The sequence below is a fragment of the Mytilus californianus genome, unplaced genomic scaffold, assembly GCF_021869535.1.
Source record: "Mytilus californianus isolate M0D057914Y unplaced genomic scaffold, xbMytCali1.0.p SCAF_7, whole genome shotgun sequence".
Classification (NCBI taxonomy): domain Eukaryota; kingdom Metazoa; phylum Mollusca; class Bivalvia; order Mytilida; family Mytilidae; genus Mytilus; species Mytilus californianus.
The window spans coordinates 106,385,074-106,412,822 of record NW_026262723.1 but is presented as its reverse complement, the minus strand read 5'-3'; the positions used below and the strand labels follow the sequence as shown (position 1 = coordinate 106,412,822).

At 32.5% G+C, this 27,749-nt stretch overlaps 1 protein-coding gene across 1 annotated transcript in view; it reads right to left on the bottom strand.

Annotated features, from left to right (window-relative positions):
* Positions 1-27,749, bottom strand: part of LOC127709617 (DNA-dependent protein kinase catalytic subunit-like) — a 144,516-nt gene that overhangs the window by 2,519 nt on the left and 114,248 nt on the right. The window contains exons 80-93 of the mRNA XM_052215221.1: positions 27,480-27,602; positions 25,984-26,072; positions 25,415-25,499; positions 24,566-24,769; positions 20,728-20,796; positions 20,454-20,616; positions 19,973-20,040; positions 18,172-18,392; positions 12,131-12,223; positions 11,464-11,619; positions 8,151-8,352; positions 1,885-2,073; positions 1,319-1,367; positions 549-648 (exon numbers count right to left, since the gene is read on the bottom strand). Coding sequence (XP_052071181.1) covers positions 549-648; positions 1,319-1,367; positions 1,885-2,073; positions 8,151-8,352; positions 11,464-11,619; positions 12,131-12,223; positions 18,172-18,392; positions 19,973-20,040; positions 20,454-20,616; positions 20,728-20,796; positions 24,566-24,769; positions 25,415-25,499; positions 25,984-26,072; positions 27,480-27,602 — 1,811 coding nt within the window. The remainder of the gene's footprint in view (positions 1-548; positions 649-1,318; positions 1,368-1,884; positions 2,074-8,150; positions 8,353-11,463; positions 11,620-12,130; positions 12,224-18,171; positions 18,393-19,972; positions 20,041-20,453; positions 20,617-20,727; positions 20,797-24,565; positions 24,770-25,414; positions 25,500-25,983; positions 26,073-27,479; positions 27,603-27,749) is intronic.

Below are 27,749 nucleotides of genomic sequence, written 5' to 3'. Positions count from 1 at the left end.
ATTTACATACAGAAATTATTTACTGAAGTACCCAAACTAGTATATATTTAGTTAAAAATCTAATACACTGTGCAGATAAATTTTTTGTCAAATAAAACTGTAATTAAAAATTATTCACCAGAAGTAAAAAAAAAGTTGTAATATAATGCATAGAATGTGCCACAATAAAAGATCATCTTTTTCAGTTTATGCAGTCATAATTCAAAGTATATGTCTTGACCACTTGACCAAGACCTAATATTTATTACAAATGTTTCAAACATAAAAAAGAGCAAACAATGGTATATACATCTCAATCCATTGTCATAATTTGTAACAAGTGTGTTGAAAAGGGTCAATTTAAGAATTGGCTTTTCAGCCAACCACCCAATTTAAGGCATAAATATTACAAAAAACCTTACTTCAATAGTTTTTTTTTTGTCATTCAAGACCTTATTTTTAAATGGATAGCTCTGTCTCTTGCTCTTTATATCGAATGTAAGCATAAATGACATACTTAAGTGAATGAACACTCTTAAACAAGTTATGTTAGGGGAGATAATACACACCTTGTTATTATTCTTGGGTTATGTCCCTTCATCTTTCTCAGTGCATATTGAACTTTTTGTTTGGGGAACCAAGATATATCTTCTTCAGTTTCTTCAACAGCTGAAATTAAAACAAAGAGGTATTTGAAAGAATACAAAGCCAGATTGCCTTAACTAGACTAACATTATAATTAAATCATTAAACTTAATGCAACATCTTTCTACAAGATTTGAATTCTGCAGCCTTCATGGTTTTTCAAATCTTAAACACAGAGGCCAATAAAGTAAAGGATCCTTGAAATTACAAAATGAGAAAATACAATCTGAGTTATCTAAAATCCTTCAAACATAAACTGAAAGAATTTCAATCAAAGCATACCACATTTAATGCAAATTTACTATGATTAGGATTAAATATAAGGGTATTCATTTAGGCAAACAGTTAAACCGTTAAAAGCCAAAGAAATGCATACAAAGTTGGTAAATAATACCTTACTTTTCCTACATTTGGTCCAATTCTGAGAGTAGAAACAATAAATGACCCAAAATACAAATTGTGGTCAATGTAACAAATTGTGCAATGTCTGCAATGGGAGATACCATAATTATTGATGTACACATTTTATTAGTATATGCCATTCCTATGAATACCTATTGTTAAGGGGCAATTAGAGATACCATGAATATTGATATACACATTTTATAAGTATATGCCATTTCTATGAATACCTATTGTTTAAGGGGTGGGCAATAATATTGTTCATGTTTTGGTAAGGATTACACTCATTTACCTTCAATGGAATCTTCACCCATAGCCTGTTTTTGTTTCTCTGCATTTATCTGTAAAAGTAAAATTAATGTCAATTCCTGCAGTTTCACATTTACTGTATTTCTATTAAATAGAAAAAAAATTGATTGGTTTTATTCCTTACTAATAAGAGGAACAAAAAGTAATCTCTGCTGCATTGCATTATTTTTACGAATTTTTCAAAGATTACATATACAGTACATACAAAAATATCAGTAATTATCCTCTTTATTTTGAAAGTTAATGAATATATTTGACTTTTCTCTCCTCCATTTCAATTACTTTTTGAACTTCAAAATTTTCTAATTTTGGGTAATGGGTATCTAAAAGTTTTAAAAGGATTCTGTTGTAGTGAAATATTTCAGGAATAATGTTATTGGATATCACCTAAACCTAATTATCATATATTGTGATATAAGTTCAATCTAGTAAGGTTTGTGTTGCTCAGTCTGAAGTTCTCTGTGTGGACTTCTGGAGATTATGGTTTACAAGTTTTATTTTGTAACCATAAAACATTGTTTCTTAAAAAATTATTCACTCAACACATACCTGCCAATCAAGTGAAGGTTCTTTGATAAAAATATCCATAGTATTCAGTAACAAATCATAGTCTTCACGTAAAGCTCTAAGGGCATGTATCATTGTACTCTCCATTAATCCTTTCTCTTGCAAAGGCATCATAAGGTTACGGATTTGTCGTGTTAGACGGAATGGCATTAGTTCTGGGATTGGTAAGAACTGAAATATTAAGTATTTTAATCACATACATGTACCAGTGAATCTTATGATAATATATATAATACTATTCATATAACAAGTCTAATCACCCAAAAATAATTTGGTTGCATAAAGGCTGTCTGAGATGTTATATATTTTATAAGCTGACAATCTTCAAAATTAAAAATGTTTGCCTTAAAAACCAGTCTATTTAGAAATAATATTCTATACACAAATTAGTACTATTAATATGCAATCTAAATACTGCTTTAAAATAAACTGTTATCACAGAGATATGTCTCGCCTTTTTGTAATTTTGATAATGCAAATGTTGAAATTAAAATAGCAATACTTTAACATGTAAGTTATGCAAATATTCAAAGTCGATGAACCACGACTGAAGGTACATGGCTAAACAATCTCCATGGGAATGAGATGTGCCAATGCTAATACAACTGCATACCAAATACCATTGACTTATTATAAGTCGTTCCTTTAAACAAACCTAAACACAAACATTAACTTGTAAACTATGTAAAAGTTTCAAAGTCAATGAACCATGATTAGGGGTGGGGCTCAAGGCTTCCAAAACGGTCATATATTCCGGACATTTGTATAATGTCCGGTAAAAGTCCGGCTGGGCAAAGCATGAAACGGTCATCTACTTTTTAGTTTTCAAGGCTTTCTTAAGAGACGGTCATTTTAACATAATTCGCGATCTTTTTAACCCAACCTTTTGCCTTTAACAGCCACACATTTCCGGTCATAAAAGTGACATGATCATTAAGTACTATCAAAACAACCCCTACTTTAATACCTTCTCATTTTAATCAAGGCTAATTAGTTGTCGAACAGCTGAAATTTACCTGTTCAGGTGACAGGTAAACTATTTTGAACCAGACATTGATCGGTCTATTCAAAGTTATTTTCTTACATTTCAGCGGTTTGCATCTAATTAATTTAGTCAAAAAGATTTAAATTATCAGAAATACGTTTACAAATATGATTTGATGAAAAAATTAAAAAGGTGAAAATGAAAAATCGTCATAACCACGTTGTTTGAACCAGAGACATGTCTCTGTTTGAACTAGTACACATGTGTGCATGTGCGCAGGTGTGAAATTTAAATATGCATCCTAATTTCTTCAAAAAATGCTTAAATTGTCATTGATACCTTTATCTCACGTTTATTTCGAATATTTTCTTGAAGAAATAACGTAGAAAGAGCTACGTACACTCATTCATGCTTTGCAAACGTACACGGAATTTATTGCCTTTTGCCTATTTAGTCTTAAGGGATTAAAATCGGGATAATATATATAAAATGTCCGGCTGGCTAAAAATAATTTTGGAAGCCCTGGTGGGGCTATATAATCTCCATGGAAATGATACTTACAAATGCCAATAAATTTGCATACCAAATATCATTGACTTAACATTAGCAGTTCATCTTAAACTGATCTAATCACAAACTAATACATGCAAACTAAGCAAAAGTTTCAAAGTAAATAGACCATGACTGAGGGGGCGGGGCCAAATATTCTCCATGGAAATGAGATGTGCTAATGCTTTAATATACAACTGAACACCAATTAACATTGGCCTACCACTAATGGTTCCCCTTGAACTGACCTAATCACAAACTAATACATGTTAACTTAGAAAAATTTTCAAAGTCAATAGACCTTGACTCAGGGGGCGGGGCCAAATAATCTCCATGGTAATGAGATTTGCCAATGCTAATACAACTGCATACCAAATAACATTGACCTACCACTAGTGGTTCACCATGAACTAGACCTAATCACAAACTAATACATTGTTGACGACGCCGCCGCAGCCGCCGGAAAAAGCATACCTATGTTTTGCTTTTTGACTCAGTCAAGGCGAGACAAAAAATCAAATCTGGAGCAATGTACTTTCTTACTCTTTTTAATACAGACTGTGTGTAAAAATATTGGAATGCGCAACTAGAATCAAATAAGAAGTTAACAGAATCATAATTCATGTCATTCCAATATGGTTAAAAGTGGTGATTTTTGTTTGTACATAGTAATAATAGATTTATTGAATAAAATAATAAACTGCTTCTCTGAGCGCAGCTGGATACGCCCGCAGAGGTCAAACCCTGAACAGTTAGGGCAAAAATGGACATAATATTCAAGCTTGATACAGGTCTGAATTTGGATTGTAATTAAATATTTGACATATTATAGGTTTCTGAATAAATGTAGTCAAAGAACTTGAAATTGGTTATATGAATTGAATTTATATTCAATTAAAGATTTCTTGCTGTTGTGCAATACACTGTGCTGTTGCACAATACTTAGTAAATCTGTTGTCAGACTATAAACAAATAAAGTTCAATTTCTTCTCAATGTCATATTTGAAATTTATGAAAATCAATAGGGAGATTACATCAATAGCTATAAATAATTCACCAAAGTTTCATGAGAACTGCTGAAAGCATTTTTGAGTAATTGTCCAAAAACTGGAAAATCCCCCCTTTTTTAATGAATAAAACCCCATAACTCAGAAATGTAAAAGCTAAAATTTATAAAATTCTAAAGGGAGCTTACAACAACAGATATAAACAATTCACCAATGTTTCATGAGAACTGCTGAAAGCATTTTTTTAGTTATTGTTCGAAAACTGGAAAATCCCCCTTTTTTCATGAATACAACCCTGTAACTCGGAAACGTTAAATCTAAAATTTATAAAAATCCAAAAGGGAGCTCATGTCAATAGATATAAACAATTCACCAAAATTTCTTGCAAGTTGGTAAAAGCATTCTTGAGAGTTATTGTCGGTAAACTGGAAAATCCCCCTTTTTTAATGAATAAAACCCCAAAACTCGGAAACGGTAAATCTGAAATTTATAAAAAACGAAAGGAAGCTCTTGTCAATAGATATAAACAATTCACCAAAGTTTCATGCATATTGGTTAAAGCTTTTTTTGAGTTAATGTCCGACATGTTGACGAGGGACAGACGGACAGACGGTCAACGGTATACCATAATACGTCCCGTAAACAGGCGTATAAAAATAAGCCAAAACAAAACAAAACTAAAACATTTATATCCCTAACTATGCAACTTCATACAAAAAAGGGACAATATCTGCAGGCTTGATAAAAAAAAAGATTGACTTATATTTTCGAATAGACATTATGATAACAAATAAGGATATATTATGCCACAAAAAATGAAATTCTGAAGTATACTAGGTTCTAAGGCCCCGTCGCATCCCTAAAAACACTACCGTGCACACAATTTTTATTTTTGTAAAAATCCGGAATGTTTTCATATCCTGTCTGATTTTGTGTTTATGAATAACTTAACAGAGTCGTCTGTGCACTTGATGAAAATGTAAAAATTAGGTTTCTATTGAAGCTGTTAATTAACACTGACTAGATATCGTACAGTGGAGTGAGATGACTTTAATTTCTTGCCAAATCTCATATATGAGCAAAGTTTTGGTGCCATGGTGCATCATATTCAACTTTTCCTCAGAATGCAACTTTTCGGAATTGATTTTGTCCTTAAACAAGAGGCTCTCAAGAGCCTGAATCGCTCACCTGTAATTTTTTGCCTAAATCTTTCATCAATGATTATTTTTGCTTTTCAATATATATTAATGAGTGGCTTAAAAATGCCATTTAAATGTTTTTTTATCTGTCATATTTTCTTCAAAAGCAAAAAAATGCATTTTACCCCTATGTTCCATTTTAGCCATAGTGGCTATGTTTTTTGACATACAAGGAAATAAAATACAAAATGTATACAAGATAATTTGAAACTCATTCAGCCCAAGTTTGGCTGAAATTGATTCAGCAGTTTCAAAGAAGAAGATTTTTTAAAGTAAGCAAACTAGATTAGATGAAAAAGTTGTAAAAAATTGTCTTTAAAGGACAATAACTCCTTAAGGGGTCAATTGACAATTTTGGTTATTTAAACTTATTTGTAGATCTTACTTTGCTGAACATTTTTGCTGTTTACAGTTTATCTTTATCTATAATAATATTCAAGATAATAACCGAAAACTGCAAAATTTCCTTAAAATCATCAATTCAGGGGCAATAACCTAACAAGAGTGCAGAAGCTGAAATGTCTCGCCTTCTTTACTAACCATTGATATTATGTTGATAGTCCTAAATATAAAGCTTTACTACAACTATTACATAAACTTAACATGATCCAAGAAAATGAGGTCAAGGTCATATAAACCAAATGAGAAATACATGTACACCTTACAATCATTCAATACACAAAATATAGTTGACTTATTGCTTATAGTTTCTAAGAAACAGATTTAACCAAGAAAACTAAACACTGACCAATAAACCATGAAAATGAGGCCAAGGTCAGATGAATTGTGCCAGGGCAGACATGTACAGCTTACAATCCTTCCATACAACAAATATAGATGACCTATTGCTTATAGTTTAAGAAAAACGTACCAAAACACAAAAACTTAACACTGAGCAATGAACTGTGAAAATGAGGTCAAGGTCAAATAAAACCTGCAAGACTGACATGTACATCATAAAATATTTCCATACACCAAATATAGTTGACCTATTGCATATAGTATTAGAAAAAAAGACCAAACCTCAAAAACTTAACTTTGACCACTGAACCATGAAAATGAGGTCAAGGTCAGATGACACCTGCCAGTTGGACATGTACACCTTACAATCATTCCATACACCAAATATAGTTGACCTATTGCATATAGTATTAGAAAAAAAGACCAAAACACAAAAACTTAACTATAACCACTGAACCATGAAAATGAGGTCAAGGTCAGATGACACCTACCAGTTGGACATGTACACCTTACAATCCTTCCATACACCAACTATGCTAGACCTATTGCTCATAGTATCTGAGATATGGACTTGACCACCAAAACTTAACCTTGTTCACTGATCCATGAAATGAGGTTGAGGTCAAGTGAAAACTATCTGACAGGCATGAGGACCTTGCAAGGTACGCACATACCAAATATAGTTATCCTATTACTCATAATAAGAGAATAAAATATCGCTGGATTGACAACAACACTGTAGTGAACTGCAAGTTTTATTGTGTCGACTAGTTTCGCCGATTAGATCGGCGTCTTCAGGACAAATTATATAGAAATTACAATCCCTGAAGTATAAAAAAATGGTATCTAAATTTTAACGTCATAATGTGTTTACTCCATTGTCCTTGTTGTTCCTGGTTACCAATGTATGAATGAAATGAAAAAATTACAAATGTATGTACATGAAGGTAGTAAATTAAAAAATATGTGTAACATGAATGTAAGTACAATGTCAGTGTACAGTTGTATAAAGTTTCTTCCTAATTTGGACAACACTTTTAGGGCACACCCCTTCCACTTCGACTGGCTTCGAAGTGGTAGGGGTGTGCCCTAAAAGTGTTGTCCAAATTAGGAAGAAACTTTATACATGTATGTATTTGTAGATCTTACTTTGCTGAACATTTTTGTTGTTTACAGTTTATCTTTATCTATAAATATATTCAAGATAATAACCAAAAACTGCAAAATTTCCTTATAATTACCAATTTAGTGGCAGCAACCCAACAATGGGTTGTTAGATTCATCTGAAAATCTGTTTGACGAAACAGAAAATAAAACACAAACTTTATTCTAGATACCCTAAGGATCATTCAGCTTAAGTTTGGTTGGAATTGGTTTAGTAGTTTCAGAGGAGAAATTGTTTGAAATAGTTTATACCGGACGGACGACTCGGACGCCAAGTGATGGCAAAAGCTAAAAATGGACAAGTAGGTCCAGATGGATGGACATTTCCTGAGAAATACGACAAAAACTTCCTTCTTCTGAAAAAAAAGGCCTCCCTCAATCATCCATATTTTAAAAAGTAGCCTGAGAACCTACCTGAGAACCCACTTTTTTTGTATGGCCTTACAGCTTATAGTGATACCAATAGTCTAATGTTTGGGCTAGAAGTAATTTTGATGTTTGATATCCATATGATATAATTCTTTGCAGATGCCATAATCTATGTAGTTGAATCCAATGCATGTTTCTCTGTATGTATGAGCATATAAACATAACTCTATTTACCTGTGTAGCAGAACCAAAAGCATGTCCAAAATCAATGCCAACCATCTGTCCAGTACTAAGGTCTATCATACTATTAGACAAGTGACGATCTCCAATGCCTAGGATATACTGACAAATAGACATGACCGCATAAGATACAGCACAATTCACACGTAAAACATGGAAGGCTTCTGGGGAGGTGCTCATTTGTCGGAAAGATCTCCTGAAATAAGATATCATGTGACATTTAGATACAGCACAATTTATACCTCATACATAGAAGGCTTCTGGGGAGGTGCTCATTTGTCAGAAAGATCTCCTGAAATAAAATATCAATGTGAGAAATTAAACACTTGAGTAGAACAACAATATTATTTGTGCACTTAAATGATTTTAAAAGTTGAATTAATTTTTTCATAAACATTTATGATTAACTTGTCACATGCAATTTCCAACAAAATCTATCGCAATTTCCAACAAAATCTATCAGTATAAAAATAAGGAAATGTGTTATAATTGCCAATGAAACAACTGTACAACCTTCAACAATGAGAAAAACCCATACCATATAGTTGGCAATAAAAGGCCCTGACATGAAAAATATGAAAAAATTCAATTGAGAAAACTAACGGCCTAATTTATAACAGGCACATATAGAATGTGGCGGGGTTAAATTAGTTTGCTGGTGCCAAACCCTCCCCTTAACCTAAGACTGTGGTGTAACAGTACAACATAAGAACAAACTATAAAAATCAGTTGAAAAGGGCTTAACTCATCAAACATCAAGCAGAAAACATCTAACAATCAAAGAGCTGATTGCTCTGAGGTGGAAGAAGTTGCATAAAAGGTAACTTGAATTACCATAAAAGCAGCCCACACCAACCCAGCCTGCTTTGTCCCATTTTTGCTTTCGACGTATTTTTTTCTTCCAAAAATAATAATACTCATGACTCAACCAAAACTCACTATACTTAACAAAAAAATCTGCAAATACTGTTGATTCAAATTAAATTTTCTATAACTAAATTCCATACATTCGTCTCAGCATGGTCAACTTGATGCAATGCAATTTCGACAAGCAATTATAACAGTAATTGATTTGGTTTCACTTGAAAGTGTCCTGTCAAAGGCAGATAGTTAACTTTAAAAAAAACTGGCCACCAAGATTTTAGTCAAGTTTGCTTAAATTAGGGTTTTAAATAAATAAACATATATTGAAAAATTCTAAATATATTCAATGTAGATATGTGTCTGGCCAAGGATTGACCGGTCATGTCAGGTGATGACCTTGCTATGTTATTGCGATAATTTAGAGTCAAGCGCACACGTGAATCTGCTGGTGTTTTACACATCAAACGATGCACCGTCAGTTGACAGAATCACGTGTGCGCTTGACTCTTTTAGCATTTCAAACCCGTTCATTTAAAGTGCTTGACCCATATATCATATTTGTTTTTCATCTAATATTTTTACACAAAAGTATGAGGGTAGGAATGGCATTTTTTCGTCAGGAGTCACACTGCCCTTTTCTGAAATTTTTCATGAATTAAAATAAAACTATTGACAGCAACGAATTACTGGTTCCGTACTCGAGCCTCAATAATGTGTCATTTTTTTGTGTACCTTAATGACGAATAACGGTAAAGAGCTGGACTAATCAGTTGTTAAATCCCGTTTTTTATCACTTCTAAAACTTTGAAACATATTAAGGCAATAAAGGCAATCATTGGGGACATTCAGACAATGACCGACATGAAAACTACGTACTTTCGAAATGGAATCCGTCAACAGACATTAGTTTGTACATTGATATTTCTGTCAACAGACGGTGCATCGTTTGATGTGTAAAACACCAGCAGATTCACGTTTTATTATCGCAATAAAATACTTAGATATTCTAACTTTCGTTTTAAAAAAACACATGTTGTCTAAAACTGGAATATGACTTAATTGATTGCATTAAAGATCTGAACGCAGACGGAACAACTAAATCCGTGTATTTTTTCAAGCATCATTGATTTGAAGTCGTACTCTCCAGTTATATACTTGACTTTAACTCAAGATGGATTGTATGAATATATGACAATTCTGTTTATCATTATTTTGAAACTTTCAGATGCACAATTAAATTTCCCATTTGTACACATGCGCAGATACGTAACCAACGTGGTTTAAATTAACCCGAATAATCCAGTTGTTTTATTCCGATAATTCCAATTAATAATCTACCAAAGACAATTATTACAACAATCAGTGAGAATTATTATCATGACCTATTAATGCTCCAAAACAAGCCATCAACTTTTAATTAATTTTTTTTCATGTGTGTTCATGAATTTCGAGAATTTATACCATATAAATATCTGAATAAGTTTATTAAACTTTAATACCCATAATATTATTATTTTTTAATAATTGCAAGGACGTATAAAATGTCCTTGATAAAAGCAGTCAATATATTAAATACTTCCACAATAAAAGTAAGGAGAAGTAACCCAGGGTGAGCGTACTCTATGGGGACGAACTCAGGGCGAATGGACCAAGGGCAAACATGTAATAAGGGCGAACCGACCCGATACCAAATTCACGCATGCGTACTACAAACTCTACTTTAAAGACATCTGGTTACAAGTAAACAAGAAACGTTCAAGTAAGATGAGATGAAATCTAATAATTTACATAAATAAAAGGGTTGATATTAATACATTAAAACATTAGAAATTATAACACTAACGATAGTGATCGTTTTTCAAGCCTAACTAATAAATTAAATGATGCAGATGCTTAGATCATGTGTAAACATCGGTGTCAAGATGTGGCACGGAAGTTGTTATGAAATTGTTAAGCACAGAAAGGGATACGGCATACGTCCTGGTGACGGTTCAATGATTTTACAGCCGGCAGTAAAGGCTTTCAGAAAACTTGAAGTCTTCTTCCACCAAAAACACAGACTAGATGTGGCAGCGTATCTATACATCCCACAACAAAAAAGACACATAAGTAAAGATCTGAGAGTACTCACAGTTATTGACAGCTAGTTGAATATTATACTTGTCTTTTTTTATCAAAAAACAGATTCTACCACTTTACCCCGTTAATCATAATATTCATCCACTTTAGTTTATATTTTCTGAAAGCCTTATATTTCAAATTATGATATGTTTAATTATATGCATCGCTAACATTCATCTTGGGAAATATAATACTTAAAACTAATAATAGTGTAATTAATCAGGAGTTCTATCATTGTTAGATTAAGCTACCATCATATATTCCTGGCCGGTTAAAATGTTATTTAGCATAATCTTCTCTAGTTATTACCAATAATACTAACCTCATAAGATCCCATGGTATTCGACTTTCTTTATTCTTGAATTCTCTGATAGTCTCCGTTTTATTGTATCTTAAGTACATTTGACAGTATTGTACTATTTGGTTCTCCTTGGTTAACTTTTTCAACCATTCCATGTGTAGAAACAGGGGACCAGTTCTGAAACAATATTTACATAAATCAATGTTAATATTCTTTTTTACATCAGGAGTCAATGAATTATAAGACTATTCTATCTTTTCCATTCTGGAGTTAAACCATTCTAAAAGACACTCGTTTCACAGTTAAGGGTGCAAAAACAAGGTAGTCAACTTCTAGTTAGGAGGGAAAAGGAAATCTTCAAAGATATATGTATTCCAAGAACCTTAAAACATTGTCATAAATCTTCATTAAGGATTTTTTAGTGTCGTTTTGAAAGACATTCAACCTTTTTCCAGCATCCTGAAAATAATTTACTTTCCTTTCAACACTGAACATGGCTATTATATAACAATACCTGACAGAGGAAAGGAAAATTTAAATTAATGTCTGCCTTAAATAATGTGCAGGAAGTAACTTAATGTCATAACTTTTAAGAAATTGTCTTTAAAACACATTCAAAACATAGGAAACAAACAAAGCACTGATATCTAGTGAGGTACAGCCTCTACTTTATAATAAGTAACCTTACTTTCTATCATCAATGTTTTCTCTCTCTGTCAGACTTCCACGTAAAAATTCTTTCAGTGGGATTGTATTCTTCACCCATTCTATCAATCCAACCCTGAAATAAATGTAATTCATGGCACAATAACTTTCTTAAGGATATTTTATTATGGGTAGAAGTAAGCTTTATCAAAATTTATTAGTTATTGCAATTCTTTTAGGACAAAATAACATAAATCATGTATAAGAAACAACACTATCATTCCAACCCTGAAATAAATGTAATTCATGGCAACAATAACTTTCTTAAGGATATTTTATTATGGGTAGAAGTAAGCCTTATCAAAATTTATTAGTTATTGCAATTCTTTTAGGACAAAATAACATAAATCATGTATAAGAAACAACACTTTCAAAGCATTCCTGAACATTAACAATTTCAATTTGTACTGAAGTATAACCATAATAAATTGCTTCGCCGAGCACAGCTGGATACGACCGCAGAGGTCCAACCTTGAACAGTTGGGGCAAAAATGGACACAATATTCGCACTTGATACAGATCTGAATATGGATTGTAATTCAACATTTGACACATAATAGGTTTCTGACACAGAATAACTGTAGTCAAAGAACTTAGAATTGGTTATATGATTTGAATTTTTATTCAATTTTTTGCTTTCGTGCAATACACAATGCTGTTGCGAACTGACACCTCCCCTCCAAAAAAAAAACATTTTCTTTTACCCCCTTCTTTTTCAAAAACATTCCCCCCCTTAAAAAAAATATTTGAAGAAATTTTCTTGTTGATTTCTGAAATCTTGAGGAGAAAAAATTGTCCCCCCCCCCCCCCCCCCCCATTTTCCAGAATAAAATTCTTTCCCTCAAGACATGGTCATAATCTTAATTTCCAATTTCCAATGGAGTTTGCAACCATAATAACCCATTTAAATACATCATAAAAGTCTTAAAATAGAAAATGACATACGTAATCATAGCTAAAATTAATATAAATTAATCAGCATTTTCAAAATTATTAAAATAGAAACCTCTAAAAATAAATTGACAGCTAATCACCTCAAGACAATACAACATTTCTTAATACATAATTCAAAAGCAGTGTAAGGGAGGTAATTCAAAGTTGTGATTGAATTACCTCCCTTACACTGTAATTTGTACTTAAGTAATTGTCCATTAACCAGGACACCCTTGTTTTTTCTCAATTTTTTGTCCCCAATTCCTAAATGGTTTGAGCCATAACCCCCCAAAGCCAATCCTTACCATCCCTTTATGGTATGGAAACTAATGGTATAACTTCAGGGAGATCCATACACTGTTCCACAAGTTATTGTCATGAAACTAGAAAAATGCTTATTTGGGCCCCTTTTTGGCCCCTAATTCCTAAACTGTTGGGACCATAACCCCCAAAATCAATCCCAACATTCCTTTTGTGGTTATAAACCTTTTATTTAAATTTCATAGATTTCTATTTTCTAATACTAAAGTTATTGTCCGGAAACCAAATGTCTTCGGACGAAGACTACGTGATACCAATATATCAAAATAAGATGTGGTATGATTGCCAATGAGACAACTCTCCACAAGAGATCAAATGACACAGAAATTAACAACTATAGGTCACTGTACGGCCTTCAACAATGAGCAAAACCCATACGCATAGTCAGCTATAAAAAGCCCTGAAATGACCAGCACATATTTGTTAGATTCTACTGCCAATCTTACCATTCTGTGGTCAAAACAAAAAAGTAAATACTTTATTTGCCCCATAAACAACACTTGGATTTTTTCTACAAATCAACATTTTCACCATATCTTACTTCAAATGTACCTATTGAACAATAACACACTCCAAGACTGCAGAGTGCCATTGAGCTACTGAAAGGCCATTTCACTAGCTACTACATAATTTTAAATGCAAAAATCAGATTGGATATTTCTTTAGGTTATCAGCTTGTTAATATAAAAACTAGAGGCTCTCAAGAGCCTGTGTAGCTCACATGTATTTACTGATGCTTTGGAAATCATGTAAAATAAGGTTAAAATCATAATTAATAGTATTAGATATTAGATATTATAATGATATCTAAGATAATAACAAATAAAATGCTCCGCAGGGCGCAGCTTGATACGACCGCAGAGGTCGAACCCTGAACAGTTGGGGCAAGTATGGACACAACATTCAAGCTTGATACAGCTCTGAATTTGGATTGTGATTAAATATTTGACACAGCATAGGTTTCTGACACAGAATGAATGTGGTCTAAGAACTTAAAAATTTTAAATTGGACATTCACCTATTATGGTCCAATATCCAAAATCTAAATACATGGTTAGATTCAGCATATCAAAGAACCCCAAGAATTCAATTTTTGATGAAATCAAACAAAGTTTAATTTTGGACCCTTTTGATCTCAATGTGGACAAAGTTGATAACGGGGCCCAAAAATCAAAAATCTAAATACATGGTTAGATTCAGCATATCAAAGAACCCCATATATTCAATTTTTGTTGAAATCAAACAAAGTTTAATTTTGGACCCCGATTTGGACCAACTTGAAAACTGGGCCCATAATCAAAAATCTAAACACATGTTTAGATTCAGCATATCAAAGAACCCTAAAAATTCAATTTTTGTTAAAATCAAACTAAGTTTAATTTTGGACCCTTTGGACCTTTATGTAGACCAATTTGAAAACGGAACCAAAAATTAAGAATCTAAATACACGGTTAGATTTGGCATATCAAAGAACCCCAATAATTCAATTTTTGATGAAATCAAACAAAGTTAAATTTTGGACCCTTTGGACCTCAATGTGGACCAATTTAAAAACGGGGCCCAAAATCCAAAAACTTAATACACGGTTATATTCAGCATATGAAAGAACCCCATATATTCAATTTTTGTTGAAATCAAACAAAGTTAAATTTTGGACCCCGATTTGGACCAACTTGAAAACTGGGCCCATAATCAAAAATCTAAATACATGGTTAGATTCAGCATATCAAAGAACCCCATATATTCAATTTTTGTTGAAATCAAATAAAGTTTAATTTTGGACCCCGATTTGGACCAACTTGAAAACTGGGCCCATAATCAAAAATCTAAATACATGGTTAGATTCAGCATATCAAAGAACCCCATATATTCAATTTTTGTTGAAATCAAACTAAGTTTAATTTTGGACCCTTTGGACCTTAAGCTTTATGTAGACCAATTTGAAAACGGAACCAAAAATTAAGAATCTAAATACATGGTTAGATTCGGCATATCACAGAACCCCAATAATTCAATTTTTGATGAAATCAAACAAAGTTAAATTTTGGACCCTTTGGACCTCAATGTGGACCAATTTAAAAACAGGGCCCAAAATCCAAAAACTTAATACATGGTTAGATTCAGCATATTAAAGAACCCCAAGAATTCAAGAATAAAACCCCATTGAAATTGATCAAGAAATAAGCAATTTATACAAAGTATATTCTTTTGCACAATACTGTGCAATTGAATATTTCTTGCTATTGCGCAATACTGTACAATTGACAATTTCTTGCTATTGCGCAATATTGTGCTATTGGATATTTCTTGCTATTGCGCAATACTGTGCAATTGAAGATTTCTTGCTATTGCGCAATACTGTGCAATTGAAGATTTCTTGCTATTGTGCAATACTGTGCAATTGAAAATTTCATGCTATTGCACAATACTTATTGTATAATAATTTACACATCCTGTTTGCTGTGTATTTCCTACCAGATCATTATTATTTGCTTTTAAATATAAATCAGAAATAACCAACTTAAAATGGAAAATTTTAAAAGAAAAAAAAAAGGAAAAAAAGAAAAAAAAAGAAACCCCCCCCCCCAAAATTTTTTGAACCCCCTTATGATTCATCACCCCCAAACTCAATATCAGCCTTCCCTTTGTGGTATGGTATCTTGCAGTACAATTTCAGAGAGATCCATACAATTGAACACAAGTTATTGTCTGGAAACTAGAAAAATGCTTATTTTTGGCCCCTTTTTGGCCCCCAATTCCTAAACGTTTCGGGCAATTACCCCCAAACTCAATTCCAGCTTTCCCTTTGTGATATGGAACCTTGTAGTACAATTTAAGAAATATCCAAACACTTACACACAAGTAATTGTCATGAAACTAGAAAAATGCTTGTTTTTTGCCCCTTTTTTGGCCCCTAATTCCTAAAATTTTGAGGCAATTACCCCCAAAATCAATTACAGCCTTCCCTATGTGATATGGAACCTTGTGGTACAATGTCAGAGAGATCCATACACTTACACACAAGTTATTGTCTGGAAGTTACAAAAATACTTATTTTTGGCCCCTTTTTGGCCCCTAATTCCTTAACTGTTGGTACCATAACCCCCAAAATCAATCCCAACCTTCCTTTCGTGGTATTGAACCTTATGGTAAAATTTCATGGAGATCCATTAACTTAAACTAAAGTTAGAGTGCGAAAACCAATGTGTCTTCGGACGACGCCGGACGACGACGACGACGACGCCAACGTCATACCAATATACGACCAAAAATTTTTTAATTTTTGCGGTCGTATAAAAACTGCAAAATTTTTGTAAAATTACTAACTCAGGGGCAGCAACCCAACAACGGGTTGTCAGATTCGTCTGAAAATTTCAGGGCAGATAAATCTAAATCTGATGAACATTTTTGCCAACTGTCAGATTTGCTCTAAATGCTTTAGTTTCAGAGATATAAACCAAATACTGCATTTTACCCCTATGTTCTATTTTTAACCAAGTCGGCCATGATGGTTGGAAGGCGGGGTCATCGGACAAATTTTTTAAACTAGATACCCTAATAATGATTATGGCCAAGTATGGTTAAATGTGTCTCAGTAGTTTCAGAGAAGAAGATTTTTGTAAAAGATTACAAAAATTTACGAAAAATTGTAAAAAATTGACTATTAAGGGCAATTACTCCTAAAGGGGTTGACTGACAATTTTGATCATGACATTTTATTTGTAGATCTTACTTTGCTGAACATTATTGCTGTTTACAGTTTATCTCTATCTATAATAATATTCAAGATAATAACCAAAATCTGCCAAATTTCCTTAAAATTACCAATTCAGGGGCAGCAACCCAACAACAGGTTGTCAGATTTGTCTGAAAATTTCAGGGCAGATAGATCTTGACCTGATAATCAGTTTTACCCATGTCAGATTTACTCTAGGTAAATGCTTTGGTTTCAGAGATATAATCCAAAATCTACATTTTACCCCTATGTTAAATTTTTAGTCATGGCGGCCATCTTGGTTGGTTGGCAGGGTCATAGGACACATTTTGTAAACTAGATACCCTAATGATGATTGTGGCCAAGTTTGGTTTAATTTGGCCAAGTGGTTTCAGAGGAGAAGATTTTTGTAAAAAGCTAACGACGATGACGGACGCCTAGTGATGAGAAAAGCTCACTTGGCCCTTCGGGCCAGGTGAGCTCAAAAGAGATTGGTTGATTGGTTAGTTGTTGGTGTTTAAGGTCACTTTCAGCACGGTTGGCTTTATCCTGGCCGAGAACCATGACCATCGGCAGGAACACTGACAGTCCTAGTCAACTAAGCTTGGAGTTACTCAAAAAGAGAGAAGATGACCATTTACTGTGTAACTTTTTTCATGTACTAAAAACAACTTTGTTGGAGATAGAAAACTTGCAATCCACTTGTAGATTATTCTTGACATCTAATATTACAAATGGCAACATTTTATATGCTATTGTTTGGATAATCCATTCAATTTTTAACAGATTAACCAGTTTCTATAAAGTATGATTCTACATCTGTAAAAGCATATTTCAAATGAAAATTTGTGGAAAGGACAAACATGCAGTACAAATAAACAGCTCTGTTAATGATAGCTACATAGAGGATTGTTTACACAGTTTTATCAGGTAGATGCTGGGATAACCTGAATATCATGTATGTCTTGACATTAGGCTTTGGATGCCATGACCTGTTATGACTTGACATGAAGCTTTAGATCCCTACATCATGCATTGTTGACAAATACACTTACCTGGATGTCATAGGGATGACCTGGTATGTCTTGACATGTAGTTTACGATGCCTACATGCAGGATTGTTGACAAAGACTTGATTTATCAGATAGAAGAGTTGTTCTATCCTCTGGTCCTGTCTAAGGTCTTCTCCTCCCTTCACCAGATAATGATACTCTTTCTCATCATTACCACGGATTGTTATACGCTTTGGTTTTCTGATAGATGACATTACAAGAACCTGGAAGCATTACAAAAATTACTAAAATTTTGGATAATGCATTTTTCATAATTAATGGACACTACAATCTGTTTCAATATAAAAGTGTCAAAATCTACAAAATATAACTTCAATGATGTTATTGTAATATGAATATATAGATGTATTAAATGATGTTATTGTAATATGAATACATAGATGTATTAAATGATGTTATTGTAATAAGAATATATAGACGTATTAAATGATGTTTTTTCCATTAACTGAAATATATATTACAATTTTATCATTAAATTGTATAGTATCATAACTCATAATGTTTGACTGATAAATGTACAGTCAAACCTACCTTAATGGACGCCTCATTTCAGCAGTCACCTTCCTTAAACAGTCATGTCAGACCCTCCTAAACGTTTTCTCTATATAATTTAACTTACTTCAGCGGTCACCCAATTTTTCACACAAATTTCAACTTTTAACAACACTGATTTTAATGTTTTTAACTTTCTAAAAAATCATTAAGAAAAATATTTGTGTTCAGTATCTAAGTCCAAACCAGAATTGGAACCCATTTGCAACAGAGATTGCCCAAAAGGAGTTAAATTTGTCAATTCCTCATGCTCCACTCTTTTCGGTTACTATTGAAAACCGTATTCATTGACTTATTTCCCCATGAATATTAACTATTTCGGATGTTTTCTTCAAATTTACAGAGCTGGAATCTGCCATTTTTTTATTTGTCTGCTTGCACTAATGAAAACTCTAACGATTGAAAACACTAAAACAAAATGCAATGATCCCCACCTTGTGCTATATAGGATCAGAATTTTTCAGAACCTCGTTTAAAAGGTCACCTCTCTTCAAGGTAACTTTTTATACTTCCCATGATGAGTGACTGTTTAATACATGTTTGATTGTACAGTCAAAACTGCCTTAATGGTCACCTCGTTTCAGCAGTCACCTGCCTCTAACGGTCACTTTCAGACCCTCCCAAATGTTTACTCTATATAATTTAACTCATTTCAGTGGTCATCTGTTTAATGTAGTCAGCAGTCACCTAATTTTTGAACAAAATCGTAATTTCAACTTTTAAAAACAGACTTTTTAATGTTTTTAACTACCAAAACTCTTCATGACCAAAAAATATATGTTGTCAATATCGAAGTTAAAACTAAAATCTAAATCTGTTTGCAACCAAGATTGCACAATAGAAGGTGAATTTGTTAACTCCCTGTATTCCAACCTTTCAGTTTCCATTGAAAACCGTATCACTGACTTATTTTTCAATGAATATTAACATATTTCAAATTTGTCTTTACATTTACAGCACTGGAATCCGCCATTTTTTATTTCAGTGCTCGCAAGGAAGATAACTTTACCAATTGGAAACACTAAAACAATTTGCCACGATCCTGGTCACGGGCGATGTAGGAATCGGATTTTTTTTTAACCTTGTTTTACAGGTAACCTCTCTTAAACGGTCACTTTTGATACTTCCAAAGAGTGACTGCTTAATACAGGTTTGTCTGTATATGCATGTTTACATTGTAAATCTGAGGAAAAAACCCATTCTGTGATGAACAAAACGATTAATAACTTACCCTTGGATCAAATCCAACAACCTTGACATGATACTCTGGCATAGGTTTACTTTCTCCATCATATTGCCCTTTAAAATAAAAAGCAAATTTAAAACTTTTCAAATTGTAAGATAAGACTCAATTCCTCAACTTTTTTACCACAATTTTTCCTTACACAATGTGATTAAACATGACTTTTTAAACTATTTGCCTTGTTCTCTTTTCTAAAACACACCATAAAATAGAATTAAATTTTTGTAACTTTTTTTTTTTTTAGTGTGACTATTTTGTGTGACCTGAAGAAAAACATATGTTGTTGTTTTTAATTGGGCCCTAGGCAACACTTCAGTTTAAAAGAGTCAAAGGCCATTTCCCGAGAATAAAGTATATAATTGCTATATAGACTTTGTCTCTTCCTAATAGACTTTTGAGATTTAAACATCTGTAATCTACTGTCGCCTTAATATACCTCTGCTGATTTAGTTTAAGCACACATTTGTACCTGGAATTTCCAGTCTTCTTCCCTGAGTACTTCCACTAAAGTCAGCCAACCATTCACAATAATCTACGAGAGATTTGGGTGGTATCAGCTCTTTTTTCTTGTTAATCCCTTTCACTTCTTCATCCATCTCTTGGTAAAGTTTACTAAAATTTTGACTGAATTCCTTCAAAAAAAAAAAAATTTTGAAATGGTTATTTTGATTCCTGCAGAAAGTCAGCATCTTGTTTTCTGTTGCATTGAAAATAATAAGGCTAATATAAGAATCATATCATACCTTTAATGACATTGATCCTATTTTCTGTCCATCTTTTCCAAACATTTTTTCTACATCCTTTTTAAATTTCTAAAAATAAAGAAAAAAAACATATTAAGGTCATTATGTAACTTCTTCATAACAAAGAAAGACGTGATCCAATAAATAGCTGCACCATGCGCCCATGATACACCTGTCGCTTTTTCTAAGAATAAAGTTCCATAACTCCTCAATGTCATATCAGAAATTTACCAAAAACTAAAGGAAGGTTATTTTGATAGATATAAACCAGTCACCAAAGTTTCATGAAAACTGCTCAAAGAACTTTTGAGTTATTGTCCAAAAACTGGAAAATCCCCCTTTTTAATGAATAAAACCCATTACCTCAGAAACGTAAAATCTGAAATTTATAAAAAATCTAAAGGGAGCTCGCATCAATAGATATAAACAATTCATCAAAGTTTCATGAAAACTACTCAAAGCACTTTTGAGTTATTGACCGAAAACTGGAAAATCCCCCTTTTTTAATGAATAAAACCCAATAATTCGGATTCTTAAAATCCAAAATTTATAAAAATCAAAAGGGAGCTCATGTCAATAAATATAAGCAATTCACCAAAGTTTCATGAAAACTGCACCAACCATTTTTGAGTTATTGTCTGAAAACTGGAAAATCCCCCTTTTTAATGAATAAAACCCCATAATTCGGAAACTTAAAATCCAAAATTTATAAAAATCGAAAGGGAGCTCACGTCAACAAATATAAGCGATTCACCAAAGTTTCATGAAAACTGCTCAAAGCATTTTTGAGTTATTGGACGAAAACTGGAAAATCCCCCTTTTTTAATGAATAAAACCCCATAATTCAGAAACTTAAATTCCAAAATTTATAAAAATTGAAAGGGAGCTCACATCAATAGATATAAACAATTCACCTAAGTTTCATGCAAATTGGTTAAAGTGTTTTTTGAGTTATTTGATGACATGTTGACGACGGACGGTCAGACAGACCGACGGGCAGACGGACAACGGTATACCATAATACGTCCCGTAAATGGGAGTATAGAAAGGACTTAAACACATAACTTTTATTTTTCTAAATAGTAAAAAATAACTGTAGTATTAAATTACAACTTGAAAATGTCAATTTTTCCCTACAAAGGACTGAGCCATCTTTTATGTTATTTAAACTGAAGTTCAATCTATGATATAAACAACATATTGCTGTTCTAAAGGTATAAAAATTCTCACAGACATCTTTGACAATAACTTCTAACCTTGGTATGAAATAAAAGCCTATGTCCTCTAACCCTTACAATGTTCTAAAGCTCTAATTGACAAAGAGTTTTCTACCAATATTGCACTTAGTCAGCCATGTCTGAATTTGGTTGTGTATAATCTGCAAGTTTTATTCCAAAATCCAAATTGAATAATGCAGTACTTTTAGCTAGAAATCAATGAAAAGTTGATTCCCCAATGTTTACTCTTGAAGCCATGTTGTTTTTGACAAAGTAGAGATCACCCTAATTACTTTTAACATTCCTGAATCATTTTAAGCATTCACCTATTGAATATTTTTATGTGATTAAATTAAAATAAATGAACAATGTGTCCATGGGACACAGATGGTGTCCCCGCTTGCATATAAGATCACCCTAATTTCTTTTAAATTTCCTGAATCATTTAAAGCATTCACCTATTGAATATTTTTATGTGATTTAATTAAAACAAGCATTCTGTGAGTATTGACTTGCAATACATAGTCCCCTACCGGTTAAAAATTCATTGTACTGGAACAAAATGCTAACGTGATCTTTCCTTTGTCATGGTGTAAACCAGGGTTTCCGCTGGCGGTCGCCATTTTCACATTTTGCGAAAAAATAAAAATTGTGGAGATTAAAATTATTTATTGGCTAAAAAAATTTGGCGAAAGAAATATAACGGTTCGACTTCCTCCATTGTTTACTTTTTTCGGTTTACTTGGACTTTTTCACTAATCAGACAATATTGGGAATTCACCTTGAACTCGTTACAATTTTGATAGAAAATCAATAATCAGCTGATTGCATTTTATAGCTATCGGTAACAAGGGCTTATAATTAATAAAGGTGTTGATTGTATTGTTTCATGAAATGGTGTGGTTGAATTTCTTCACATGTCACTTAAAGGATTTTTTTACAACTTTGATTGAAATAATTGTTTTGAAGTTGGTACTTTACAACCTTTTAGCGACGCACGTGTTTATTCATTACAATGTGGATTAAAACATAGATATTAAGAAATATTATAGACAGAGTTAGTTTTCTCATTTGAATTGTTTTACATTTGTCATTTCGTGTTCTAGCTTTTATAGCTGACTATGTGGTATGGGTTTTGCTCATTGTTGAAGGCTGTACAGTGACCTATAGTTGGTAACTTTATGTCATTGGGTCTCTTGTGAAGAGTTGTCTCATTGGCAATCATATAACATCTTCTTATTTTTTATAACAATGTGACAAACTGCTTTTTTTTTTGCTAGAATGGAGGAAAATTTTAAACTAAAAATATGTTTATGTTAGTTGGCGAATAAAAATTGAAAGTGGCGAAAAATATATTGTTTTGGCGAAAGAGGTGGCGAAAAAGAAAATTGACCCAGGGGAAACCCTGGTGTAAACTATAAAACAAATATCAAGGACCATAACTCTGCACAAAATTGTAAGACCGGAACAAAATTCGAACTCAATCTGTAACTTGTCATGATAAAACAATACACCAAATATAAAATCAATATCTTCAAGTACGAAGAAAAAAAGAGTGGAAAACTGATTTGCTGGACTTACGGATGGACAGACAGACAGACGGTAGGAGTGCAAACCTAGTCCCCTTCAACTTCGTCGGGGACTAATAAATGGAGAATGTGTCCGTGGGACACAGATGATGCCCCCGCTTGCATATAACATTATAAAGGGACATAACTAGAGAACTGTAAAATTCGAACTTCATCTGTGTTTTATGGTAATAAGCATTGTATATAAGTTTCACAACATTTGATTGAGGCAAATTAAAGTTAGAGAACGGAAACTAATTTTGGGACGTACATACAGACAGATATACGTAGGTACGGACGGACATACGGACGTAAAAGTGCAACACTTAACATGTTAGGGGCATAAAAATTAAGTATTTATTGACAAGATAAATATCAAAATATGAAGAAAAAAAAAATCATATTTGTGATGTACAAAGACAAGAATGAAATCTGTTATTCGTTCAGATTTGGTGTTTCAGACAGCTGCTGGTGTTTTTTTTAGATAAGTTCCATCATATATTTAAAGCATTGAATAAATTAAACAGTATTAAACATAAATACAGCTCTATTTTACTTTCAGAGTACTATTAATATGCAATATCTATAAATTGATACAGGATTTCCAAACACTTGCAATGGACTTGCTTATGATTTAAACATAGTTTTCAAATGTTAATGAGAAACAGAACTTTGGTATTTCTTTTTTGATGCTTTTGGTTCATCTAACACTGATGAACATTTCAAGAACAATATATATTTACATTTTCCAACTTATTTTTATAAAGTAAATCAACATTTTCCAGGGAAATACAACAAATGACCATATACCACTTGAACCTTACCAGAGTTTTAGTAAATGACGAAAGTTTTTTTCCTGTATTCCCATTGTGAAAAAGTGTGTAAAGATTATACATAACTTTTCATGGTATTAAATAATTTGTGTACATACTTTGGGTTTCGATAGAAGTGCAAATTTCCTCTCACAGATCTTTATAAAAAAAGATATACAGCAACCACTGCCCCTTGCAGTGATATTCTGAACACCCATGAATCACACAATTATATACTTACGGCTCCAAATTTCTTGATATAATTTCCTGTTTCTACCATTGAGGCTTGTGAGACTTGACTTAGTCCTTGGCTAGGATCCACAGATTGTCTAGCTGATGATGTCATGCTATGGTCAAATATCAACTTGTACATTTTTGCAAACTCAGTTTTAATTTTGTCTTTTTCTTTCTTCTTAATTAATAACTTTATATCATCACTCCAGTCCTAATAAAAAAAAACAAAGATAAATCACCTGAGTACACTTCATCTATTTGTCCAATTCTGATTCTTTGAACTGGGAATTTAAATTTGTATAAATTGGACCTGATGTGGTTATCTTTAAATAAACTGATGCCACATAGATATGTCTTGTCTACACCAGAAACAGCAGGTTTAGACTTGCTTCCACAATTTTTTGTTGCAGGAGAGACAAGTACAGCCTTGAAATGGATCTTTTTCCATTTTGCTTGTCAAATAATCCTAGAAGCTGTCCTATCATTTTCAGATTAAAATATTCACATCTTTTGACTCATCTCCAGGTTAATTCAGAGCCAAAATTGTTATACTAATGCCTAATAAATAAAGAGATTATTTCAACGACATCAAATTTTTATTATGCCCGGCCAATGATAGATGGGGCTATCATGTTTTCCGGTCTGTGTCTCAGTCAAAAAGTTCATTTGTTCATCTATCCCATATCAGATTAAATTTTGGATTAATATATGCCAAATAAGGATTCATATCAGGTTTTCACGGTTCTTTGAAATGTGACGATAGAGCGAAATTCCCTGTGTTTATGAAAAAAAATAAACATGCTATATCTACAAATATCTTCTCAAAACCCTTCAGTTTCTGTGAAATTCTACTCACCTTAAACAACTGGTCTGGCTGAGAAAATTGTTCTAGTGCACTCACAAATTTTGAAACAAGTGAATCATTCAACAACTCTTCTATTCTGTAAGAAAATAGAAAAAATCAAACATCACTTCACTTTATATCAGACTTTGAATTAGCTTTATTTATAGATTTTTTAGTATCAAGGTCTTCTACTTTCAGAAATATAAAGAGTTGTGTAGAACTGTCTCCTTAGTGCTATTGCTTTTGCTACTTAATAAAAAAAAAATAAAAAATTGTACTTGAAAAAAGTATCCAGACTGAGGACAAAGTAGAGATCGATATATCATTGTATCGACCTAATAAATTTGGCTACAATTGTTGTCAATATACCAGAAATTCATTTACTTGGTTGTCACAGTTGCGTCATAAAGTATTAAGGTTTTAAGATTTCCATTTTGGAATATTTCATATATCACTTTTCTCTCTGCCATTTTCAGTTTACCTTTAAAAATACAAATGAACATGTGACTCTTTCTGCACAAATCAAATTAGTTGACAAATACAAAATAATAACATAAATATATATCAAGGTATGTACTTACCTTTGTTTGACAGCCTTATTTTCCTTGTCTTCAGGAGTATTACCAAATGTATAACCTTCTCCACTTAATTTAAATGGGTATGTTACTGCCTGTTTATAAATACATCAAAAGTGAGAAGAACAATCAGATAATCCTTAAATTCCATAAAATTCTTACAAAATAAATAATATTTAGCAGAACTAAGAAGAACTGACAAATTATCAAATGGGCATAACTCCATGGAACATTATGAATTTTACTTTATTCAACAGAATTTTCAAAAAATATTAACATAAAATTGAGAATGGAAACGGGGAATGTGTCAAAGAGACAACAACCCAACCAATCAGCAGAAAATATTAAAGTATTGAACAATCACAGAAAGTTTATATTATTCTTGGAAATTTTTCTATTTATGGTAAAAGTGGCAACACTTTTTATGGCAGTTTGTGTCATCAATCTCAATTCTTGAAAGATACGCTTTTATGTAATTTTCATTATTCAGAAAAAATGAGGGGATAGAGGGAAAAATCGTGACATTTTCTATTTCATTTACATACAAAGGATATGAAATGGAAAATGGTCTTTTTAGAAAAATTCTTAGTCACATTTTCTCTTACTGAGGCAATAAGGGAAATAAAATCAAAGTACACACTATTGTTTAATACAAATTGTTAAAAAGCAGATGTTGAAAGATTTAAATTGTTTCTAACAGTTACTTGCAAAATAAAGAAGAAAAGCATGAAATGCAAATTTATTGAACTAATCATTATAAAATCTTAATATCTAGTACTTCAACCAATCATATGATGGGTTATATTCATCACTACTACAATACATTGTACAACAAGCATTCTGTGAGTATTGCCTGGCAATACATAGTCCCCTACCGGTTAAAAATTCATTGTACTGGGAAAAAATGCTAACTTGATCTATAACTTGTCATGGTGTAAACTATATAACACATATCAAATCAATATCTTCAAGCATGACAAACACAATTGTGGAAAATTGATTATTTGAGTGAATTTTCTAAGTCCGGGGACCATAACTCTGCACAAAATCATTAGAACGGAACAAAATTCAAACTTTATCTGTAATTTGTCATGATAAAACTATATACCAAACATCAAATCAATATCTTCAAGCATGACAAAAAAAAGTGCGGAAAACTGATTATTTGAGTGAATTTTCTAAGTTCAAGGACCATAACTCTGTACAAAATCATTAGAACGGAACAAAATTCGAACTTGATCTGTAACTTGTCATGATTAAACTATACACCAAATATCAAATCAATATCTTCAAGCATGAAGAAAAAAAGTGTGGAAAACTGATTTGCCGGACTGACGAATGGATGGACAGATGGACAGACAGACCGACCGACCGACCGACAGACAGACAGACGGACGGAGTGCAAACCTAAAGTCCCCTTCGACTTTGTTGGTAGGGGACTAATTAAGGATTCAATCTTATATATATTCTTAAAGACTTTGCTATATAAAAATAATGTTTACCTGTGGATAAGTTTTAGCTATGTCTGTAATTATATCATGTATAGCTTTAGATTCTGGTTTGTCTAACAAGGCTACTATCTGTCCTATCCACATTATAAACATCCAACAGGGTAATTCCTTACACTAAAATATAAAATTCCACTTTGTGTAGATGATCATAGCTAATAAGAGATTTGATTGGTTGAGACTTTCCCACATGACCCTGAACAAAACAGGATGTGTCAAATCTCCTTAATAATAGTAATGCAAGAGAAATAGAGGTATAATTTT